Source organism: Planococcus citri, chromosome 1, assembly GCF_950023065.1.
Source record: "Planococcus citri chromosome 1, ihPlaCitr1.1, whole genome shotgun sequence".
In the NCBI taxonomy this organism is placed as follows: domain Eukaryota; kingdom Metazoa; phylum Arthropoda; class Insecta; order Hemiptera; family Pseudococcidae; genus Planococcus; species Planococcus citri.
The window spans coordinates 26,916,447-26,940,033 of NC_088677.1; the positions used below are offsets into that span (position 1 = coordinate 26,916,447).

The 23,587-nt window shown below is 35.5% G+C and overlaps 4 protein-coding genes across 5 annotated transcripts in view; 2 read left to right on the forward strand and 2 right to left on the reverse strand.

Moving 5' to 3' along the window:
- Window positions 1–29: 29 nt before the first annotated feature.
- LOC135850143 (transmembrane protein 17-like) lies at window positions 30–1,863 on the forward strand. Its single transcript, XM_065370900.1, has 5 exons — window positions 30–687; window positions 774–889; window positions 965–1,068; window positions 1,137–1,250; window positions 1,334–1,863. The coding sequence occupies exons 2-5, from the start codon at window positions 814–816 to the stop codon at window positions 1,613–1,615; spliced, it is 576 nt and encodes a 191-aa protein (XP_065226972.1). The 5' UTR covers window positions 30–687; window positions 774–813; the 3' UTR covers window positions 1,616–1,863.
- On the reverse strand, window positions 1,651–2,652 carry ND-B14 (NADH dehydrogenase (ubiquinone) B14 subunit). The gene is made up of 3 exons (XM_065370901.1): window positions 2,434–2,652; window positions 2,164–2,285; window positions 1,651–2,084 (listed from the first exon to the last, which is right to left on the reverse strand). The coding sequence occupies exons 1-3, from the start codon at window positions 2,546–2,548 to the stop codon at window positions 1,953–1,955; spliced, it is 369 nt and encodes a 122-aa protein (XP_065226973.1). The 5' UTR covers window positions 2,549–2,652; the 3' UTR covers window positions 1,651–1,952.
- A 141-nt stretch (window positions 2,653–2,793) lies between these two features.
- On the forward strand, window positions 2,794–4,178 carry mRpL16 (mitochondrial ribosomal protein L16). The gene is made up of 6 exons (XM_065370899.1): window positions 2,794–3,052; window positions 3,125–3,196; window positions 3,269–3,426; window positions 3,492–3,623; window positions 3,712–3,822; window positions 3,910–4,178. The coding sequence occupies exons 1-6, from the start codon at window positions 3,004–3,006 to the stop codon at window positions 4,123–4,125; spliced, it is 738 nt and encodes a 245-aa protein (XP_065226971.1). The 5' UTR covers window positions 2,794–3,003; the 3' UTR covers window positions 4,126–4,178.
- A 52-nt stretch (window positions 4,179–4,230) lies between these two features.
- Window positions 4,231–23,587, reverse strand: part of dtn (transmembrane protein 132C dtn) — a 58,517-nt gene continuing 39,160 nt past the window's right edge. The window contains exons 4-12 of one of the 2 annotated variants that reach the window (XM_065370898.1): window positions 21,007–21,367; window positions 20,084–20,227; window positions 14,465–14,670; window positions 14,214–14,394; window positions 13,284–13,466; window positions 10,919–11,110; window positions 10,094–10,450; window positions 9,360–10,021; window positions 4,231–6,711 (exon numbers count right to left, since the gene is read on the reverse strand). In XM_065370898.1, coding sequence (XP_065226970.1) covers window positions 6,123–6,711; window positions 9,360–10,021; window positions 10,094–10,450; window positions 10,919–11,110; window positions 13,284–13,466; window positions 14,214–14,394; window positions 14,465–14,670; window positions 20,084–20,227; window positions 21,007–21,367 — 2,875 coding nt within the window. In that variant the 3' untranslated portion in view covers window positions 4,231–6,122. Of the gene's footprint in view, window positions 6,712–9,359; window positions 10,451–10,918; window positions 11,111–13,283; window positions 13,467–14,213; window positions 14,395–14,464; window positions 14,671–20,083; window positions 20,228–21,006; window positions 21,368–23,587 lie in introns of both variants that reach the window. The other variant, XM_065370897.1, reaches the window with a different exon arrangement.

Genomic DNA, 23,587 nt, shown 5'->3' on the forward strand with positions numbered 1-23,587 from the left:
CAAGATATAAATAATGGAATGGCTTACAAAATTTGCAGACAAGGAATTCAGTGTTGCCAGTTTCGAATAGAATAAAATTGGCTGATGAAATTCGAAACGGAAACATAACTTTTAACTTAACGAAACCGAATGAAATGAATTTCAAAAGTCGAAAAACCGGTTGGTTTTTCCGATTTTGAGGTTTTAGTTTCCAAAATTTGAGTTTCGGTGCTTTCACTCCTTTATCCTTCCAGCCCCTAATTTCAAATTTCGTTAGCAATGAGTTTTCATTTTCCTCTGTCTGTCCTGTCTATTCAAAATTCTGACTCCATTTTCCTCGTTCGGCTCGTACAGTAATTAAATTAATTTCGTTATAAAACTTATTAATGCCATTTTTTAAATTAATATTTATGGATTATTTTCGGTATTTCTTTTTCTTTCATGATGAATGATCCTCCACTCCTCACGCCTTACTTATACATGCACCGATCAAAATTCAAAATCGAAACCAATCCTATTTCATTTTCAATTTTGAAATTCAAGCTGGTTGAATGAACTTTATATTCATTGATAGATGACCAATTGACCATTGCCTTTACGATTTGTGCTCGCCTAAAGAGTATAGGCCTGTAACAGTTGAGACTAACTTTAACCAAAACCGCTGCAGCACAGTTATAGCATTTATGTATTTGATTGCTCAGCGCTCAGGTAATTGCCATAGCAACTGTATTAAATACATAATTAATGCATTGCTCAGTTGATTTTCCAAATGATCTGTTTATAAAATGAAAAAGAAAATAGAACACCGGTAGCGTTGTTAATCATTCTCTAAAAATGCCTCGAAGTTCAATGGACCTTCATACCGGAGGATACTCTTACAAACAAGAACTTGAAAAATGGAAAAAAATAGGTAGGTATGATATTTTAGTCACCGAAACAAATTCAACTATCGCATAAGCATTATTTTTGAGAATTTTTTCCATAGGTTCTGAGATTACCAGCAATTTAGAGTTACAAATGGCATTATATTTCAACGTGATATTTTTTCCATTCTGGCTCGTGACCACAATTTTCATGCTGATGCAAAAAGTGAGTTAAATTAATTTCTCGTTTCAAATTAAGAAATGGAAATAAAAAATACTCATCGCCTGTTTCAGTATGACTCACTGCATAATTTATATCAAGTAATCACCACGATAGTATTGATCATTTTGATTCCAATGGAAGCATTTAGATTGTACTTGGGATACGTAGGAAATTTACTCGAAAAAGTAATACGTCATTTTCATACAGCTCGGTTACTCCCTAACACTTCTAACGACCTAAATTAAATTTTGATTACGTTAATTTTCAGATACCCGAGCTCGCAGGATTTTGGATGCTTTCGTTAATACTGCAATGTCCTTTACAATTATTCTTGCTTGTAAACAGAGGCACGTCATCGCAACCAGCTGAAAAATCAGTTCAATTTGTAATGTGTGTTATGTTATTTGTAGAGCTCATCTTCGGATTCATTGCTCTGAGAAAAATATCTCGACACAGGGCGAACAATTTCCATCTAACTCAAATTCGTTTCAGTACAAATTTAACGAGTAGTACGACTGCTGTAAATGAATTATCAATAAAATCAGAATGAAATTCCGAAATTGAATCATTGCATTAAAAAAATAATAACGTAATAATAACTGTAATGCGAATATATTTACAATTATCAGATATTTATATTCGAAGGTTACCAACTAGGTACATATTTTTTTACAATTTCGATTCTACTATACTAATCACGAAATGAAGCTGTTTCAGCGTTAAGAATACAGGTGCAAAAGATGGTTAATATCCACCAATTTTCAAGCAATATGTTTCTAGTTTCGAAACGTGGTACGATTTGGATCGAAAAATGTTTTACATTATAATGATAATGTTCATTGGTTTACATTGCTAATAATAACGCTATTTCTCGAGAATGAAACATTTTAATCAGGGCTAGAAAAGAATTTATCCAGAAACTTGGTTGGTACCGGATTAACAGTATCTTTGAAATGTTCTCCCATAACGTGACACGGCTGGGCCCAAAGTTCTCCAATTTCTCTCAAATCGTTTCGACCCTAGAATGAATATTAAGCGTTATTAGTATGAAGATGCAACTACAAATCATTTTTTTTTTTTGAAAAACAACTCAATTACATGGAAAATTAACATGTCTATGACGCGAACGTCCGTAATATCTTTATTTTTATAAAATTCTTGTCGCAATTTCTCGCGCATTTCTTGTTGGGTAATTGGTAATCCGTGCATCATATTGTGTTCTGAAACAAAATGAGTACATTTTATTATTAGTAATGCTATCAAAGAAGTAACAGAGTGTCTCGAAACTAAATTCAAGAGGCACCGTCTCAAATTGAGACAAATCAGTTTATGAGCAGAAAATCAGAATTTGTTCGAAAATATACTCACTGATCCAAGGAATATATCTGTACCACAGTCTGTACAACCGCAATGCTTTAAGTCTAGCTTCCTGCCTATTTGATGAAAGTAGAGGTCGAACTAAGCTTCCAGCTTTGCTCGACATCTTTAATTAAAATACAACCACAAAAACTTAATTAGTTAATTTCTTTACAAAACTTTTCAGAAAATAAATTTTTTAACCACCATATCAGCAAAAATGATAACAAATGACTTTGTAGATGAAAGGGGGTTTATTCCAAGACGACGAGAATGTTTTCTGTTTTATGATTGGTCGATTTCATTGGTTTTGTTCACGTGATTTATCAAAAAAAATTGTTGTGAAATTTTGGAATGGAAAATGATAAAACACAACACCGAACACCGCAAAAAAATCACAAATTTCAATGAAATTAGACATAATATTTCAAATTTTATAAAATGTAACTAAATTAACACGTTAATTCTATCTTCAGTGTTGTTCAATCTCAATAGTGCACCTTGGAGATCTCATATTGTCTGACTTTTGTGCTACTTCAATCGTCGAAATTACAGTCGATAGTTTGATCAATTCACCTCATCATGATTACCGTTTCACCGAAATGTACAGCTCTCGGAGCTCTATTCAAAAGTAAGTACTTGAATATCTGATATCGTGCCATTGTTCCATTCTTACTCTAATTTCAATTTTACCATTTTTCAGATATTCAAATGGCTCAGTTCACACTACAAATGCGAGGTTTAAAATACCTAAAACCACCACCAAATTTCGATCGTGAGTCGAATTTATTCTACTTCTGTTAATGACGTAAAGACTAGAATTGCAAGTATTCAATTTTCTTTACAGATATCGAAATGCCGGAGAATACTAAACTAAAAACAGTTCCAAAGGTACCGATATACCCGAATAATCAGAGACCTCCCAAAATGATGAAACAGCTGCATCTAATTCGTGGTCCAGAATTGGTTCATAATAAACTAGTCCACAAACAATACGGTGTAGCTGTAAGTTTGGCTCTTGAAAGAGACCATAAAGTAGATATTTCGTTGAATGTTGATTTGCTTTCCAGGCTGTACGTGGTGGTCGAATGAAACACGTTCATTTCGAAGTTATAAGATTAGCTTTATTGAAGAAATTAGATTATACAAGAATGTTCGCTGTGTGGAGAGTTGATGCACCTTGGCAATCGTGTACCAAAAGAGTACGTATGTCGTGTACATTTTGTGAATAATTGACGCCTTACGGTCTTGAATCCATTCAAATTTTAATGTTACGACGTGTTTTTGCAGCCTGTTGGTATCACTGCTGGAGGAGGCAAAGGTCATATTCATCATTACGTTACGCCGGTAAAAGCCCATAGAATTATTTTCGAAGTTGGTGGACAATGTGAATACGCAGAGGTACAAGTATCTTCTCAGTTACATAATATGATCATGATCGAATATGAGAAATGTGTCGTCTCTTAACCCGATGTATTTTTCACCCAGGTGGAATATTTTCTTAAAGTGATCGCGAATAAAATGCCATTCGCTGCTAGAGCCGTTAGTCAAGAACTGTTGGAGAAAGAAGAGCTAGAAGCGGAAAAAATCAAAGAACGGAATATGAATATTTATAATTACGAATACCTCATTAAAAATAACGTTCTCGGTTGTAGAAGATGGGTGAAAGAAATCGATTACAAGCATTTCGGCAAATATTTGTAATATTATGTACTATAAATAATTCGTTGATTAATAAATAAATCATCAAAATTTTATTTTTTTCGTTTCGATAGTTACTACGATGAAAAAGAAAAAAAACCATAAGACTCAACCATTCAATTTGTATATTTAAATGATATTACATAAATTCATAAATTACAACAAATGCGATAACAGTATGACTAGATAATTTTATTTGGTTCCTATATTAAAACAAGCTTTGTGTGTATAAAATGATGACAAAAATCTACCTAAAATTTTCTTTAGTATAACTTACTGATTCTTCGACTTGAGCCATCCACACGAATACAAATTTTATGTACTTAGTTTCTCCATAAGCGTACACGCGGAATATTAAACTTTATACAATATCTTCTAACGTATTAAAACGAATATCGCTTATTTTTTCGCATTAAAAATTACAATACATTTCTTTACCAATATCACAAATTCTAAATAAAACCCAAAAAAAACCTATACGTAAAGAAAATCTACGATAGAAAGCATCGCCTACAAATCATCTACCTACTCGAATTGATATTATTTATGCACAACATACAATTGACATTGTTATAATTTTCATAGTAAAATCGGACACACGATAATAACTTTCGTAAAGAATTATAGAAATGAAAACCTTGTAGAACCAGGAAAAGAAATTATTATACGAATATTACCAAGATCCTCATCGAAGTATCCAAGATGAAATCTTCACGCTAATCAAGTTGTAAATACACAATACAAAATATGCATTCATTCGAACTACTTAAAATAGGTAATAAGATAAAATTATAAATTTCAATATCCTTATTGCGATAATTTTATTGTGTGGCAATTTTCCAACCGAAGAGCACCTTAAGAATCTATCAAATAATACAACTTGACTGTCGTGAAAATTTTTTCACGCGGTAACTGTCATTTTTAGCAGCGCAATTACATACAATTTGGTTTTGGTAAAAATTCACGCAAATACTGCAATACTTCGTACAAGTCGAACAAAAACTGTACATTAAAAAATCATGATAACGTTAGATTTGACTTTGAATAAAACGCTACGACAACACTAAACCTTGTAAAAAAAAAAAGAAGAAAAAGAAAAAAAAGGGAGAGAAAGAGAAAAAGAAGGCTTAAAAATAATAATAAAATACATAAATATACGATATAGGTATCTTAATTAAAATGTAATTAACAGTTAAAATAAAACAAGAATAGGAACATTCGGCACAAAATGCAAATAATAAAATCGTTTTATAAACGTAACGAAAGGTGAAAGTTGCGATGGAAGATGAGAATACTTAAAAGGCGAATTAGTATGAGTATGAACATTATTTTCAGGAATGTTAAAACCTTTATATATGTAGAAACTGATCAGCGAGTTAAAAATTATCATACGTAGGTATATTTTTAAAAATAATATGGCACATGAAGATATTTTTTGACGTTATATGACAGCGGATTAAAATGAATTAGGTAGGTATTCGGCGTAAAAGGGCTTTAAACTTTGATCATATTTTCAATTCAACGATGCAATATCGGTATCGACTTAAATTTAAAAAGACAGTATACGTAATACTACTATATAGTTTTATGTATACCTGGAAGAAGAATGAGATGCTATATTTTTAAACAGTGTACGTGATTAATTAAATATGTTTACACGGTAACTTTATCATATTGGTATGTATATATGAAAATAGCGACAGGCTATATGAATGATTTAGTATGTTTCAAACATGTATATACAAAAAGAAAAGATATAAAATAATTGAAAATCTGTATTAAAGTGTTGATCGTACGAAGCAACGCCGTTGGTACTACGCACGCGAGAGTATATTTTTTTTTTGTTAAAAAAAGAAAAAAAAATGATAAACAACTATCCGTAATATGAAAAAAGATATGTGGGAACATTCACAACCAACTTGCCACAACATCTAATTCCACCCCATGATTCAAACCACTCGAGAAAAATGTTGAAATGCGACGACATACGAGAGTAATAATTAAGCGGTGGACTCTTTTAGATTGTCGAAGTATTCCATTATTTGACGATAATCCATACCTAAATTCAAGTCTTCGATACCTAAACAACCGTCATCCTCTTCATCTTCCTTATTCTGCAGCGAAAACATAGGATTACCTACGATATTGGCTTTCTTAATTTCGGATAAATTTTCGGACGAATTGACAAACTTTAGACGACTATCTTCGTCTAATACTTCTTGTTTGTCTGGTTCTTTGTTTTTAGCGACGTTAGCGTGTTCTTTTTTGACGACGGCGTAAACGTTTGACGGAGACGCGTTCGATGGCACCTCGGATTGCAATTTGTTCCGATGGTGATGATGATGGTGATGGTGGTGATGATGATGATGTTTATGACGATGCGGTAAATTACTAGGGCTGTTTTCTGAGACGACGTTTACGACTGCGTTTGAATTGGCGGCGACGATGTTACAGCCGTTGGAGGTGGCGGCTACAATGGGTTTTGATGCGGCTAGTTCGATGTTGCGGTGAGGTGGTACAGGTGGTTTGTAGTCTTCGGTGATATTCCTCCTATCTGGACGACAAGGAATTGATGGTAAATGGAAACATCTGCGGATAAAAAATAGCACGTGAGTTGTGATAAGTAATTTCTACACAGACAAACTTTCAAACTCCTCCTTCACATATAGCCGAGGGGGCCCGCATAAGGATCACTTGCACCCCCCTGCCGATCCTCCGGGACATTTTGATTGACAGGTCAGCCAAAATCGCAGATTTTGCGTTCCAACATAGGACTAGCATACAATTTTTTAAACCGTACAAAGGTAGATCGAAAGAGCAGGCAAAAGTTCATCACCTGTCAAAATTTCAAGTGCTAAAGTGCGTTTTTCGATTTTTGGTGAATTTTTGAAAATCAAATTTAGGCCAAAAATGAGAGAAAAAATCAAAATTTTACCAAATTGACCAAGAAAGCTGAAATTTGGGTTATACTCGTACCCTATTTTCGACCTGCCAAATCGATTGGAAACTGTTTCAAACCGTTTAGAGCAGTTCTGGAGCCTCCAGCAGATTTTTGAAACTCGAAATTCTCACAAAATTTCATCAAATGAAGTTGGAAAGCCGAAATTAATTTTGCAAACTAATTTCAATACGCTATGAAGTCAACTGCAGGTGAATTTCAAGTCGTTTTGGAGCCTCCAGCGATTTTTTGAAAATTACTGGAGCTTTCAAGAGATTTTTGAAACTCGAAAATACGCCATGAAGTCGACTGCAGGCGAATCTCAAGTCGTTTTGGAGCCTCCAGCGATTTTTTGAAAATTACTGGAGCCTCCAGTAGATTTTTGAAACTTGAAATTCCCACAAAATTTCATCAAATGGAGTTGGAAAGCCGAAATTAATTCTGCAAATTTATTTCAATACGCAATGAAGTCGACTGCAGGTAAATTTCAAGTCGTTTTGGAGCCTCCAGCGATTTTTTGAAAATTACTGGAGCCTCCAGTAGATTTTTGAAACTCGAAATTCCCACAAAATGTCATCAAAAAATGAAGTTGTAAAGTCGGAATTGATTTCGCAAACTAATTTCAATGCGCTATGAAGTCAACTGCAGGTAAATTAAATTTCAAGTCGTTTTGGAGCCTCCAGCAATTTTTTGAAAATTACTGGAGCCTCCAGTAGATTTTTGAAACTTGAAATTTCTCCAAAATTTCATTAAATGGGGTTAGCAAGCCGAAATTTACTCTGCAAACTAATTTTAATACAATAATATGAAGTCGACTGCATGGTGGTTTCAAGTGGTTTTGAAGCTTCCAGCTACTTTTTAGAAATTTCAATTCTCTTATCCTGCCATGGGTGACTTGGGGGATTTATACGGGAGTAGGTACCATTTTGTAGCTCTCGCCGAGGCGAACACGGCGCGCTACCTACAAGCCCCTCTATCTATTCATGGGAAGAAACTACGGGCGTCTAAAGTCTAAAAAATGAGCAAAACCAAAAAATGAAAATTTGTCAAAATGAAAAATTTGATCTAGGGAACTTGTAGATAATTTTTTTTAGATGAAAATTGCAATTTTTGGGAATGGCCTACCTTCATTTTTGAAGGATCTATGCTACCTTGAAAATTTCAAAATTACTCAAATTGATCTGTTTCAAAAATTCAAAATTACATAGATCCTTCAAAAATGAAGGTAGGCCAATCTCAAAAATTGCAATTTTCATTTAAAATAATGCTCTACAAGTTCTCTAGGTCAAATTTTTCATTTTGACAAATTTTCATTTTTTGGTTTTGCTCATTTTCTAGACTTTAGACACCCGTAGTTTCTTCCCATTGATAAATTGAGGGACTTGTAGGTAGCGCTCCGTGTTCGCCTCGGCGAGAGCTACAAAATGGTACTATTCCCGTATAAATCCCCCATGTCACCTATGGCAGGCTAAAAACGCCATGAAACCTTTCAAAAAGTCACTGGAGGCTCCAAAATTACTTGAACTCACCTCAAGTCGTCTTCAGAGGCTTTTAAAATTGGAGTGCATAGTTAATTTCAGCTTTCCATCTCCATTTTGATGAAATTTTGGGGAAATTTAAAGTTTCGAAAATCTACTGGAGGCTCCAGTAATTTTCAAAAAATCGCTGGAGGCGCCAAAACGACTTTAAATTTACGTGCGGTCGACTTCATAGCGTATTGAAATTAGTTTCCAGAATTAATTTCAGCTTTCCAACTCCATTTGATGAAATTTTGTGAGAATTTCGAGTTTCAAAAATCTGCTGGAGGCTCCAGAACTGCTCTAAACGGTTTGAAACAGTTTCCAATCGATTTGGCAGGTCGAAAATAGGGTACGAGTATAACCCAAATTTCAGCTTTCTTGGTCAATTTGGTAAAATTTTGATTTTTTCTCTCATTTTTGGCCTAAATTTGATTTTCAAAAATTCACCAAAAATCGAAAAACGCACTTTAGCACTTGAAATTTTGACAGGTGATGAACTTTTGCCTGCTCTTTCGATCTACCTTTGTACGGTTTAAAAAATTGTATGCTAGTCCTATGTTGGAACGCAAAATCTGCGATTTCGGCTGACCTGTCAATCAAAATGGCCGCCATTTTGTAAGTAGGGCCACTTTTTTTTTGAGTACAAGGGGTAGAAATGTTCCTTAGGCTCCCCCTTTAAGAAAAAAGTTGTTCCGGAGGATCGGCAGGGGGTGCAAGTGATCCTTATGTGCCCCCCCGACTATATACCAATAACTAATAACAAATTTTAGGTACTCTACCTTTGATTTCCGTTGACGAGATTTTGCGATTCTTTAATCGGTTTAGATTTCTTATTGTAGGTAGTCGAGTCGATACGTCGTGATTCAGCAGGAGCGTGATGATTCGCTACATGAGTATCGGAATTCAAATCCGCATCCGGATTCGGCTCCGGCGTATAGGTCGGATTAGACGTGATCCGAATCCAATTTTCGTTTTTATTTCTACGTAGTTTATCGTTAACCGATATGGACGGTACCAGTAATCCTGACGCTCGTTCCAGAGTAGCTCTGCCCAACCAAACCCAATCATGCACGTTAGTAGTGGTCGGTTCACGTAGCTGAGATAAATGCGACTTGACCGCCGACTGACTGGCTCCTTGATTCAAAGGTTTGTATCCGTTCGACAAGAACGGAGCTTCCGACGAATTGTGATCATCTTGGAAATCGCCGTTTTGAGGTTTATACTTGGAAGCGTAGACGATACACGAGACTACGAACACTATAATCGCGAAACTAAACGTGGCTAGAATTATATACATGCCCATTTCCATGGGCGCGATATGGGACGGCGAGTGACGCCTGACCGAAGGATATAAATTGTTTTTATTGCTTTGATGCTGCCTGGCTTGCACGGCTGGCTCTTTGATCATATCGTTCGAAGGTGAAAATCCGCTAATTATGTCCTGTAAATCGGAAGACGGGTCTAGATCATTCCTCTTCTTATCTTTGTTATTATTCATGAAAAAATTATTCACATTTGACGCTCCGGCACCGCCGCCGCCGTCGTTTTGAACAAACATCGGTGATTTCTGCGAATAATCGTTGTCGAAGAAGTCGACTTCGATAAAAGCGCTGGCGGTAACCAAGACGAAATCTTTTAGACGAGCTTCCAAACGACAGGTATCCGGTAAAACCAACGATACCCTGAGTAGGTTCCCTTTGCCTTCGCCGACGGCGATTACTCGCGGATGTAAAGATGTCAGCATCGGCGCAAATGCTACCACTTCAGGGTTCAACGAGTCGACTGAAATTGAATAATCCGACGCACTAACGTCTGAGATTGCCGTCACGCTGCCGTCTGAAAATTCCACTTCGATGTCTAATAAACCCTCCTGAAATGAAAAATTAATATTAGCCATTGCAACTTGCAAGTAGTATAGATCTGAGGGCTTTGGCACAATTGCGGGTTTTGGAACTGGAAATTCATTTGCAATTTCACATTCACTGTCCAAAATAATTCGAAGAACATGCTACAATTAATTAAAATGCAAGATTGTAATCAATTTAACTGTTCGCAAAATCATCGGAGGTCATTCCATCAAACATCATTGACCTTCCTCAACAACAACAGGAAATTGTTAGTGTTTCAAACGAGTACTAGTCCCTGCGCCGGTGAATTTTCCGCGGTAGGCAATTTATTCTACACATTTTTAATTCACAGCAGACTTCCAACTTTGAAATATGCGAATGAATTTCCTGCCCCAAAAACCGCAATTGTGCCAAAGCCCTCAGATCTATACTACTATTGCAATCAAGAGGATTAGTGATTTGATTTTCGAAAATCAGAAAATGGAAATTACCTGATATTGTGCGGATAATTTTCGCGTTATTGAAGTTTCAGCAATGTAAATATTTTCGCCGGAGCTGTCTGGAACGATATTCAATTGAAGTCCTGACACAACGTTGACTAATAGTTTCGTTATGGAAACTTTATCGTTGACTACTCGTAATTCTTTCGCGCCTAATACACGTCCAGTGAGAGGAGAAACAACCTGCGAATAAAATACTTCATGTTTAGAACATAACGTTGGAAAAAACAAAGTTAAGATAAAAATTCCAAAGTATCCTGATTCCTGACCCGCCTAAAAATGTTTGAGCTGTACTAAAGGAAATCGATAGGTAATGGCCAATGGGACTCCAAAATACACCACCAGCCAAAATTCCAGTTCCTAAAATTTATTTTTCAATTTTTGGCAATTTTTTGAAAATTTAAATTTTAAAGGGTGAAAAATGTGAAAAATCAAAATTTTACTGAATTGGCCTAGAAAGTTGAAATTTAGTTTGTACCCTATTTTTGACCTACCGAGTCGATTGGTGATGGTTTTGAATTGTTCTGAAGTCTCCAGCAGATTTTTGAATTTTTTTCGAAAATAATCACTGGAGAAAATTTTGAATTTGAACTGACACAAACAGATTCTAAAAATATGTGCCTAATAAGGGAACTTCTTGAGGTGTCACACTCCGATTTGAACGGGACCGCGATTTTTGGAAAGAGCATAGTCTAAGACCCCCAAAACCAAATTTTCAGCTGCCTAAGTTCATTTTTTGATTTTTAGCGAATTTTTGAAAATTCAAAATTGATTGTTTTTGGCGATTTATGCTTTTTGAAAAAAACAGTACGTACTTGATCAATACAAATGATCAAAATAAGTCCCAAAACTAATATAATTACCCAAATCCAAATTTCACAATTTCCAGCCATTATGGAGCCTCCAGCGCGATTTTTCAATTTCTCCAGAATTTTGAATTTGCTCCAGAAGGCGTGAATATGAAGTTGGTCAGCTAAAAATCGAGTCGTATATTACACTCGACCTGTTCAAAGAGTTTATCCACATTTGAGCCGATTTTGAGAGTGACGCCTCAAGAGTGGTTTTTTGAGGTGTCACTCTCGCTCCAAAACGGCTGGAAATGGTAGAATTTGCGCTCCGGGGGTTAGTTCTTGAAGGAATACAGCGATTCGCGTGAATTTCAAAATTTTCCACACAAACAGGAAACTTTTGATTTTTTGGATTTTTTAATTTTGAAAAAAGCTGGTCAAAAAACCACTCTTGAGGTGTCACTCCCAAAATCGGCTCAAATGTAGATAAACTCGTTAAACAGGTCGAGTATAATACACAACTCGATTTTTAGCTGCCCAACTGCATATTCACGCCTTCTGGAGCAAATTCAAAATTCTGGAGAAATTGAAAAATCGCGCTGGAGGCTCCAGAATGGCTGGAAATTGTGAAATTTGGATTTGGGTAATTGATATCAGTTTTGGGACTTATTTTGACCATTTTTATTGATCAAGTACGTACTTTTTTAAAAAAAAGCATAAATCGATAAAAACAGTCAATTTTGAATTTTCAAAAATTCGCCAAAAATCAAAAAATGAACTTGGGCAGCTGAAAATTTGGTTTTGGGAGTTTTAGACTATGCTCTTTCCAAAAATCGCGGTCCCGTTCAAATCGGAGTGTGACACCTCAAGAGGTTCCTTTCTAAGTTGATCAAAATGGGAACGGAAATCATGAATTCGAGAGGTATTTATGTTCACGTGTTCGTGTACGATATTTTTCGTTTTTTTCAAAAATGAAATAAAATAATCACTGGAAAAAATTTTAGATTTGTACCGGCACAAAAAAATTTGATATGTGCCAAAAACTGGAGAATTCGAAAATCCGCTTAAAGCTCCAGAACGGTTCGAAACCATCGCCAATCGATTCAGGAGGTCAAAAATAGGGTATAAACAAAATTTCAGCTTTCTAGATCAACTTGGAAAAATTTTGATTTTTTTTTCATTTTTGGCCCAATTTGAAGTTTTGAAAAAGGGTCCATCGATTCCCCTTTGCTCGGTTCAAAAACGTTTGGGATACTTCTCTCGTCAATTTGATTTTTTAAATTATTTTTCAAACCCTCCAGAAACTCGAGACCCGAAAAAATACCCCCCCCCCCACCTTTTTTTTTCAACCTTCTCATTCTATTATTTAGTTATTATATTCGAAATCAATTTCTTTAAATGATAGGTATTTTTAATGAAAAAAATTAAAACAATAATATATTCATTAAAATATTTCAAGATATTTTACACTTCTCTACTACCATCCCCTCTCCTTTCTTCCAACACCTTTCAGCCTGTTACTGAATTTCAACTATATAGGTACTAAAGACATCAGTTTCGATATTCACCTGTACTTCGGTTCGACCAACATTACGACCGGTGACAACTCGACCTTGCAAAGTGGCCACTTGAGGATCAGCGATCCTTAATCCACGCATGACTAAATCAGTGATTTTCAGCCACGTTTTCCGATTGATCAAATAACTCATCCTTCCAGTCTCGTGATCGACAGCTTTGAAACGACAATACACCTGGTAAATTCAATAACGAAAATTTAATCTCGGAGTTCATCAATAATTTTAACGAGAAAAATTCCATTATTTTTCAATAAAAGAAACCTTTAAGCCGGAAATTCAACGAAACAAGAAGTTGGAAAAGATTAAAATGCTGGTTTTTTTTTTGTTTTATTTTTTTTTACTCTACTCGATGAAAATAACCCACCTTTAGATATAGAAAATAACGAAAGGAAAAAGAAATCGATCGATTTTATTTCTTTGAAACTATACTTTTAGAACGCTAGGAAAAATTACTTTTCGTTTCTTTTGTTCTGAATACGATATATAAAGAGTAGGTAGGTCCTACTCCCATCGTTTCAACTGGAGAAAAAAAATCATCAATCGGTATAATTTTATTTCGATCCCCTTGAGTTTTAAGGTTTCGTTTAATAACGCGTTTCCACTTTTTGAGAGAGAAAGAAAGAAAGAAAGCAAAACCGACGACTAAAAAAATATCTCTAGAATGTTTCAAGGGAATAATTTTTCAAAGGCGAATTTAAATGTCAAGTGTAGATAAGTTGTTTTATAAATATCCGTCGTCTAGCTCGGTAATTTATTCTTCAAAGGGCATTTTAAAGTAGAAATTTCGCTCTATAAAGAGAAGACTATTTTGCAATCTTTTTCTTTCTTATTTTTATCAACTAATTTGATTCGTAAGTAGGTAGGTACTTAATTAATATAATATGGGGTTTCGTCATACTAATTATAGTAACCATAACTCACATCGATCGAAGCTTGTTGATATTTCAATTTACACGAAGAACCGTGTTTACTCGTATCCGAAGAGTATTCGGATGAAACCGAGTTCATATTTCCGTTATATTTCTTATTTTGCCATTTCTGTTCCGCATCTTCGGGCGATTTATCGTAGGTATTTTTCAAAGATCTTTTTACTTTTCCAAATCTGCAAATTTAATTACGCGATAAGTTGAGAATGATCGCAATGAGGAAAATGGTTGGAGAAGGATGATCACCTTTGGACATTATCCGGTACAATCCAGTCGTATATTTGACTCAGTTTGACATCCGAGACGGCGATATCGAGTTCTGATATTTCAGGCATCCATACGAGAAAACTAGCGGTACCGGTGAACGTTTCGTATTTGACTAGAATTGTAGCATTCGAAGATCCGCGCATTTCCGATCCATCTACGTAGACCGAGCTACAAGAAGACGTTACCTGAAACGAGATGAAAAAGAAACAATCATTCAGCCAGTCACACATACTGCAGTCAAATATGTACCTAGACCTACGCAGGCACACCTGCGATACGAAAATAAACGCCACCATTTTCCCAATCCCAACGCGCCGGAAAATGCTGCGTAGGTTTCTCCAATTACGCCATAGCCTATAGGTATATGATTGTACCCCCATATACCCATGTGTGTGTAGGTATTCGCCAAAAATATCAATTAAAGGAAATTCCTGCCAGGTTGGAATTCTCAAAACCCATTACGCCTTACGCCACAGCCACACGCATCGCATCAATCCCGGAAACTAGCAATTTGGCAACACTGATTGAAAATACAAAATATCCGCCGCCGTGAAAGTTGGAAAAACGCGCAAGCTCGCTTCAATGATTTTAAATTCTAAGCTCGAGCACGTTTACAGGGTGTTTGCTTTTGGCGTCACGTGTCAAATTGTAATTTTTACCTGCGAACTACGTAAATCCTATACTTTTTTTTTTCTCCTTTACCTATTCACTATTCAACGAAATATCCCACATTAAAGGGTTAACCTCTACCGACGTTTTCTATATATACCGCCTCACTCGCCGCTCGCTCCTTGCTCCTTTCGCGCGATGGCTAAACCGAACATTACAGATTTGTTGTAAAGAGTGCAATATATATATTGGTATGCATAAAATGCCCTATATTCGCATCGCGTTGTTGTTGAAATACGCTTATTTTCACCCATTTTCTACCTGCGTCCTGCCCCCTGCACCCCCTTCATCGGTCGACGGTTTTACGTATATATAATAAAATTATACGTGCATATCGCGCGTCCTAAATGCTACAAATGAAGGGCGCGTTAGGCTGTCATGTAATACAAGCCCGAAAATGTCGCAGCCAAGTTGACGTATTTATTTTCAACCGTTTGATGCATGATGTACGACTACTTTTGCAGGTTTTTTTTCTCTCGATTAAAAGCTTTGATAAACGTGTTAACGTGAATTTTTGGGTCATTTCCTGGTATTTTGTATCGTTTACGACGTTTACGTCATTTTTCCCCCTGTAAAGTTCGTTTTAATTAAGGTTTTTAAAAAATGTTCGATTAAAACTCGAGTATTTGTGTCGTTTGAAATGCTAAAACACTAAATTTTGAACGCAATTTTTGAAATTTTTCAAAAAATTCAAGAAATAGGTACATACACTTATTTTAGGTACCTATTTGGCTATTCAATTACGCGAGGTTTTCGGAGAGTGAGCGATCAAACTAACAATTAAAATAGCATCATAAAAACATTAGATGAATAAGTTGCCTATCTACAAAATGAAGGGGCAAACAATCTTCATACGAAAAAAAGTTGAAACTACATTTTTGGCCATTGGGGCGAGTAGTACATTGGAAAGTGAGTAAAATTCGATAGGCTGGCTGAGTTGTGGTCCCTAGTCCAACGTACTAATTGAAGGAACCAAGACCAGATTAGGGAGAAAATGTCACTTCTTGAAAAATTAATCTAGGGTCATTCCACATCAATTGGACCAAGAAGTGGTAGGAAGGTTCGGCGATTTTTTTGAAATTTTTCCTGTGGAAAGACCTTCCGAAGGGATGACCAATGGCGCAAATCGCAGCTCTCTAGCCCATTTTTAAAGGCAGCCAGAGGGTGTCAAAAGTTTTCAGTGAACCTAAAATATCATCCATTTCAGCAGTGGATTACTCGCCAACCGCGATACCTACCAAAATGGAACATTTTCCCATAGTTAGGGGTTTTGAAAGGTTTTTTTGTGATATCATAAAAATCAGTGTAGCCACTTTTTTTCGTACAAAAAATTAGCTCAAAAAGCTTCGATTAAAAAAAGTTTTGATAGGTGAAGTTGGCCCATTTGACCCCTACTTTTACGTATCTGTTGAAAAAGTTGAAAACCCCCTTTCACTCGATGAAACGAACTCCTTACAAAAAAATCAAAATTCGAAAAAATTCAATTTTCAATTTTAAACATCAAAAAAAGTTTAAATTGATTCAGTTGTCTTATTTTGACCTCTTTCTGACGTATTTCATGAAAAAGTTGATAAAAATTACACTCGCAACAAAAAAATAAAAATTCGTTCAATTTTTGAATCTTTTCGAATTTGATTTTTTTGTGAGGAGCTCATTTCATCGAGTGAAAGGGTTTTTCAAAATTTTTCAACAGAAACGTAAAAATAGGGATCAAATGGGTAAATACACATCATGCATTCAAAATGTACTATCATTTCAATGAAAGGGAGGAGCATCCTAACTGATGGGGGGGGGGGGATTTCACAATTAAGTGACGCATCGAATATATTATATTTTCGAAGTTACTGAACAGTCAAATACGATCTATTTCTTGTCATCTGACTCCCTCCCTTATGCTGACGTTCAGGATGTTTAGTCTTCTAAAAAAATAATTTTTTCTGACTTTTTTCAATTTTTCAGACTGATTTTTCCAATTATTTTTCAGACCTTTCAAAACACAAACTAAATTGATTTGATTTAAGAGAAGGGAAGAGAGCGGATAAAAAATTTTCAAATGTCATCAGCGACCAATAATCCATCAACTTCTCCCATGAATCCAAGGCTAGGATCTATGAAGGCAAGGGAGCGAGGGAGGGGTGAGGGGGGGCTTAGAGGGTTAGAGGGCTTTAATTTTTGAAATTTTGAATCTTACCACCCAATGGGAGAAAGAATCAATAATTGATAATCAGGGCGATGTATGCATCAGTATTTTACGAGTACATATAACTTGGTCAATTTTGGGAGCACAAATCAACAAATCACTGCATAATTAATAATTATATTCCCCATTTTTCGTACCGTCTTTTCAAAATTTGGGATGTTTAAGGGAGCTAAGGGATGGTGTCCGAAAAATGAATGAATATTCGAATTCAGTGTCCTCTTCAATTAGTAAGAAGGGACTCGTCAAACCAAATTTTTGTGATTTTTTTCAAAATTGGTCAGGACTGCAGGGGACTCTAAGAGATCATGACACGTGAGTGGTGCTCAAATAATGAGTCGATGTCTAGCTTTAAACAAGTTGGATGAAAAAAATGAGTAAATTTGAAAATCAAAAGAACCCAAAAATTGAAATAACTGAAATTCCACTAAATTAATTCAGAAGGCTGAAATTTGGTATGTTCCTTATTTTCGACCCCCAAAATCGATTGGAAGCGGTTTCGAATCGTTCTAAGTAGATTTGAATCCTCTAGTAGATTTTTGAAAGTTGAAATTTCAACAAAATTTTACCCTTAATGAAGTTGGAGAGCTTAAATTCATTTTATAATTCAAATTCAACATGCTGAGTCGATAGAATGTGCCATCCACCAAACGCGTTCTGGAGCTTCCAAAAATTTTTTGGAAATTTCAGATTTTTAAAAATTGTCATGAATTCCTAAATTTGAAAATCAAAATGGTTCAAAAAATCGTAATTTAATCAAATTTATCGAGAAGGCTAAAATTCCCCCCCCCCCACTCATCAATTGGAAACGGTTTCGAATCGTTTTGAGATGTTCTGGATCCTCCAGAAGATTTTTGAAATTTCAATTTAATACCTCAAATTCAACATTCTGAGTCGATTGAAGGTGCTTTCAAGCCGAACTGAAGCTTTCAGCAATTTTTTGGAAATTTCGGATTTTCAAAAAATGCCATGAATTCCTAACTTTGAAAATCAAAATGGTTCAAAAAATCGCAATTTAATCAAATTTACCCAGAAGGCTACAATTGATCCCCCCCTCCAATCGATTGGAAACGGTTTCGAATCGTTTTGAGAAGTTCTGGATCCTCTTGAAGATTTTTGAAAGTCGAAATTTCAACTTTTTGAGTCGATTGAAGGGGCTTTCAAGCCGTTCTGGAGCTTTCAGCAATTTTTTGAAAATTTCAGATTTTCAAAAAATGCCGTAAAAATTTCGTGATTGAAAATTTGGAAAATTTACGATTCTGAGTTCTGACTCAACTAGGCCAGATTTTGGAAGATTGGTGAGTAATGGGTCAAGTGAGTCACTAAAATGCACTAAACGCGTTTATAGATGCTAAAGTTCAATTCAACAGATTTTTTGACATTTTTTGAAAAACTTGAATTCCCAAAATATGGCTGGAAATTCCAGAACGGCTTAAAACCGCCCTCAATCAACTCAGTATGTTGAAATCAGGATATGAAGGATATTTCAGCTTACCATGCAATTTCATTGGATGAAATTTCATGTAAATTCTGAATTTCAAAAATATGCTGCAATGAAGGCTCCAGAATTGCTAAAAAAAAGTTCGAAATTGCTTGCAATCGGTTCGTAGGGTCGAAAATAGGGTTCGAATAAAATTGCCTCATTCTAGGTCGATTCTGTCAAATTTTTATTTTTTCCTCACTTTTTGGCCTAAAATAGATTTTTTAAAACGAACCAGAAATCGAAAAATGCACCTTTCTGAAATTTTGGCCAAGGACGTATGTACTTTCGTGGGTTTCTTCGATTTAGCGTTGTCTAGTTTAATAATTTTCTGCCGATTGGATCCCTGTTTATTTCAATTCACAAAGTAAAAATTCTTAGGTGAATTTTCATAGTGTTCGACAATTTTGGGACATGCCAGCTCTCATCCAAATGTAAAGCTAGAAGAGTAAAACGAGTAATAAAATGTACGAAAATGGAGGAATTATTACTGATTCTTAAAGTTTTGGGGTATCCAACTTCCCTACTCTTTCCTATCCATGTTCCTCTAAATAGCCATTCACCTCGAACACACCTTAACTATTTCTCATATAGTCAGTTTTAAAAAATCTTCAGCTCCCTCCAAAAATTTTGGAGTAAGAATTCATTAACCCTTCAACACTTCCCACACAATCTATCAAGATTCAAAATTGCCTAAATTCCCTGATTTTTCTCAGTTTTGGAAAGATTTTCACAGACAAGAAATCCGTAGGTTGAAACAAACGGAAGATGTTTATCTTATTCTTAATCATCGTGTTTCCAAATTTTTCCTCATTTCAAATAAAATAATTTTCATCACTACTATAAGGTAAAATTTCAACGCAATTTTTTCGCATTCAGAATTCACCAAAATGAAGCCTGCAACCTTCCAAATAGATGAGGTAATCCAATTCGAAAACTTTAAACGTATCTTTCTCAACTCGATACTTTTACAGAAGTGTTCTAATTTGAGGCCCCTATTCAATTCCAATTACCAAACCTATATACTTGCTACTTGGCTACACAGATACTGATTAAAAACTTGTTCAAGTTTTGAATTAAAACAAAATGAGAGTTCGAGAACCTGCAAACTACAGCAGGTGCTTCGAAATAGGTATTTTATGCATATGGTAGTTATAGGAACGATCGCAAGACTAGAAATCGAATGAAAAATCTGACGACTTTGCGTTGCATTAAATATATCTAAGTATATAGGAAGGTAAATATACTGTACCTTTAAAACGCTATCGTCTTCGGTGTGACAAGTAGACTGACGAGTGACATCGGCGATTTTACCAGACTGACTAACCACAAATATTTTCATCGGTTGAGAAACTTGTTTACCGGTCAATAACGCTGTATTTATCAATTCCCATGTCTGTGAAAATGAATAATATATATAACGTTGAAGAGCATTGTAAACTACACATAATAAATACTTAGTACCTCTCTATCTACCTTGCTATAATAGTAGCTACATAACGAGAATACAAGTCAAACAGTCAAAGGCAATATCATCATGCGAAGTTCTACAAGTCGAAAAAAATTAGATAGGTATACTCTAGAAAGGTCCACGCTGAGAGGATAGATAGGTAAACCTTATTAAATAAAATAATCTCACATTGTAGGTACCACGGATGAAAAAAAAAAAATAGGTGTTGGAGAATTTCGAAACATATCATCGAGCAATAAATTATAAACCGCAAAAAGCTACCGCGAAAACGTTTAACAAATTCAAGATACACGATAAATTTATTAAAACGTTTAGAAAACTATCGCGCCTTTTAAACGCCGTAGTAATGAAATTACTTTCTTCAGGAAATTTTACTCGAATAGACACTCGGTTCACATAAATTAACCCATCCGAACCGGTTATATTAGAGTAAAAATTATGTACAAAAACAAGCCTATAGAGCATCGTTTACTTACGAGATACATTGTGATAATAGGCCGAGGTTATAAACTCTATCACTATACCTTACTCTCGACGACCAAACTAGTTAATTTTACAATTATTAAAATCTACCCTCTCTTCGCGTGTCTCTATATAAAGGTAGGTATACCCCATAAGACGATAACGATGTTTTTTTTGGAAGAAGAAGACGAAAAAAACACCAATTTATTATCTACGAGAACAACAGAAACATAAAATCTTACTTTAGAAACGGGCAGTACAGCTTGCGTGATATCTTTATGTATTTCAAATCGAGCCGTTATCTTATGCTTGATTTTTTCCGTACGTTTTTGAGACTTTGTAATATATTTCTTGGGTACGACGACGTTGCTGACAGCTCCAGCTCCAGCTCCAGCGCCAGCGCCGGCCGTAGATGCAGATTCGGTATCAGAAATCGGATACGCGGATGCGGATTTGCTTTTGGCCATACTCGATAGATACGAAGACGTAAGGCTGGATGCAGTTTTATAATGAACAATCCATACAATATGCGCTTCGTCGTTCCAAGCTTCGCCTTGTGCTTCCTGTTCGACTTCCAGAAGCCACGAAAACACTTCTTCCAATCTGCGAAATGAAATTATTACGTTTGCGAGTTTAGAATATTATGGTACTTATAGAGAAACGTCTTGCGTCTTGCGAAGGCGAAAAAAACACAAGCCGTCGTTAACCTAGTTGCGAAAAGCAAAATTGATCGTGAAATTTATATAAACGACATCTGCCAACATTTGCGAATCTTTTAGATGCTCGTTTTTCTCACCCAACATAATAAGAATTTTATTAAAGCAACCTAACCGATGACGACGACGACGTAACATAACGTTCTCTACATTCGTCTCTTTTCAGTTGTGTATGACATTATGCGCCACGACGAGAGAAGAGACGAACAGACGAGCTTCGAGCTAGGACGTAATTCAATCACATATTCGCATTTGCAGTACACAATACTTATGTAGGTAGAGTACCATACCATTCGAAAGCCTTTTTTCTCATAAAATCATATTTTAAAGTAAGTCTAACATAAAGTAAGTAAGCATACAGATATTACGTAGTACGAGTACATTCCAAACACAGGGAGAGAAGACGAGGGTAGGTAGGTAAGTATAAGAAGGCGAAAAAAAAGTAATTTACCGAAAGGCTACGAGTTCGTACAACTCGAATTCGGAGACTTCGAGTCGTCCATAACGCCTGCAAAAGTACGTACGACCACGAGAAAAAAAATCCATTACCTTTTCAAAAAGGATATAGTCGAGAAAAAAAGCATCGCAAATAAGAGTGTACGCTGTACGACCACGTTCGAGTTTTTTTTATCGCATTTTTAATTTTTTTTCTTCTCACAATTTCCGCTGTCGTTGTTGAATTCGTTGAAGGATTGTATGTTGTACATTTTTATTTAAACGAAATTCAAGTTGTGGTTTTGTTTTAGAGTATGAAAGAATAATAATATAATACAAAACCGAGGAAACACGAACGTATTGTAGGTATTAAATATCCGAAGAGACTTGTATATTCGTCGCACAATGGCCAAGTGTTCGGTTTTATATTTATACCTACTCTCGATAAAATAATATGGATTTTTATATCCGATTTTAGTTTTAAAAGCGATTCGCGATTTGGATAAAGATATATTATTACTCGGTTTGTTTTTATTATTATTAATACGTGTAAATAAAATTTCGTCGTGTTCGGGGTTGCCTTTTCTCATTGATGCGACCACGGTGATCGGATGCGATCCACGTAGTGATAAGAAAAACACTCTGTGGGGTGTTTTGTTTCATACTACTAGGTATACCTTTACCTACCTATGGGTATAAGTTTACATATGGCACGCAATGTAACACTGTCGAGTATCCGCGTTTTAAATAGATACAATGTATACTTCTCATTCACCTCTCTCTGCAAACGATTTATGAAGGGAAGAAGGCGAAAGGATGAAAAAAACGTGCTAGCAATATCAACAATGTAAGTAATATGTATAGGTAGATGGGATCCTATATCTACTATCTTGGTCTCGATCTGCGAAACCATTAGCTCGGGGCATTTTATTCTCCCTAAGGGACTAGGAAATAGTCTGAGAGATGAAATTTCAATGTTTTCAATGCTCACAAGGGCGCCATACGCGATGACGCCAAGGGTGAGTATATGGTTAAAACACTGAATTTGGTCATTTATATATTATTATATGGTTCTTCGATCGGCTCTAGCTAGAAATAGAAAAGTCGACAACGAGGTGATCAAATTTAAACTCTAGGCGCTAATTTTCATAAAATTAATTAAGATAGATGGCTCGTATTGGTGCAGTTTGTTCTAGAAGGCCCATAAAATAGTTTTCAATTTTCAATGGAGAATGTGCCGAACGCGAATATGACCCACTTTTACGAATCTGTACCGTCTCCAAGCCCCAAGTTATTGTTGTAGACACTAATTTGGGACATTACGGGGGATTGTAGGGATCGAATCGAAAAAGTAAGGTGATATTCGAGTTCGGCACATTCGAAAACATGCAATTCGATATGTTGCACGATTTCGACCATTTTTTTGAAATTTCGCCCCAATTAGGTAAGGGTTGGGGGGGGGGGATTTAAAAAAATCAAATTTTACTCCCAGGCAGTTTTTCGTTAATTTTTAAAGTTCAATTTTCAACTTTCAATTTTTTAGTGAAAAAATTCTTTAATGTTTTAGAGAAAAAAATTTCTAATTGTTTGGAGAATTTTAAGAAAATTCTCTAATAAATTTTTTCATTATTATTTTCAAGTAGAATTTTTTTCAATTTATCAGTAAAAATTT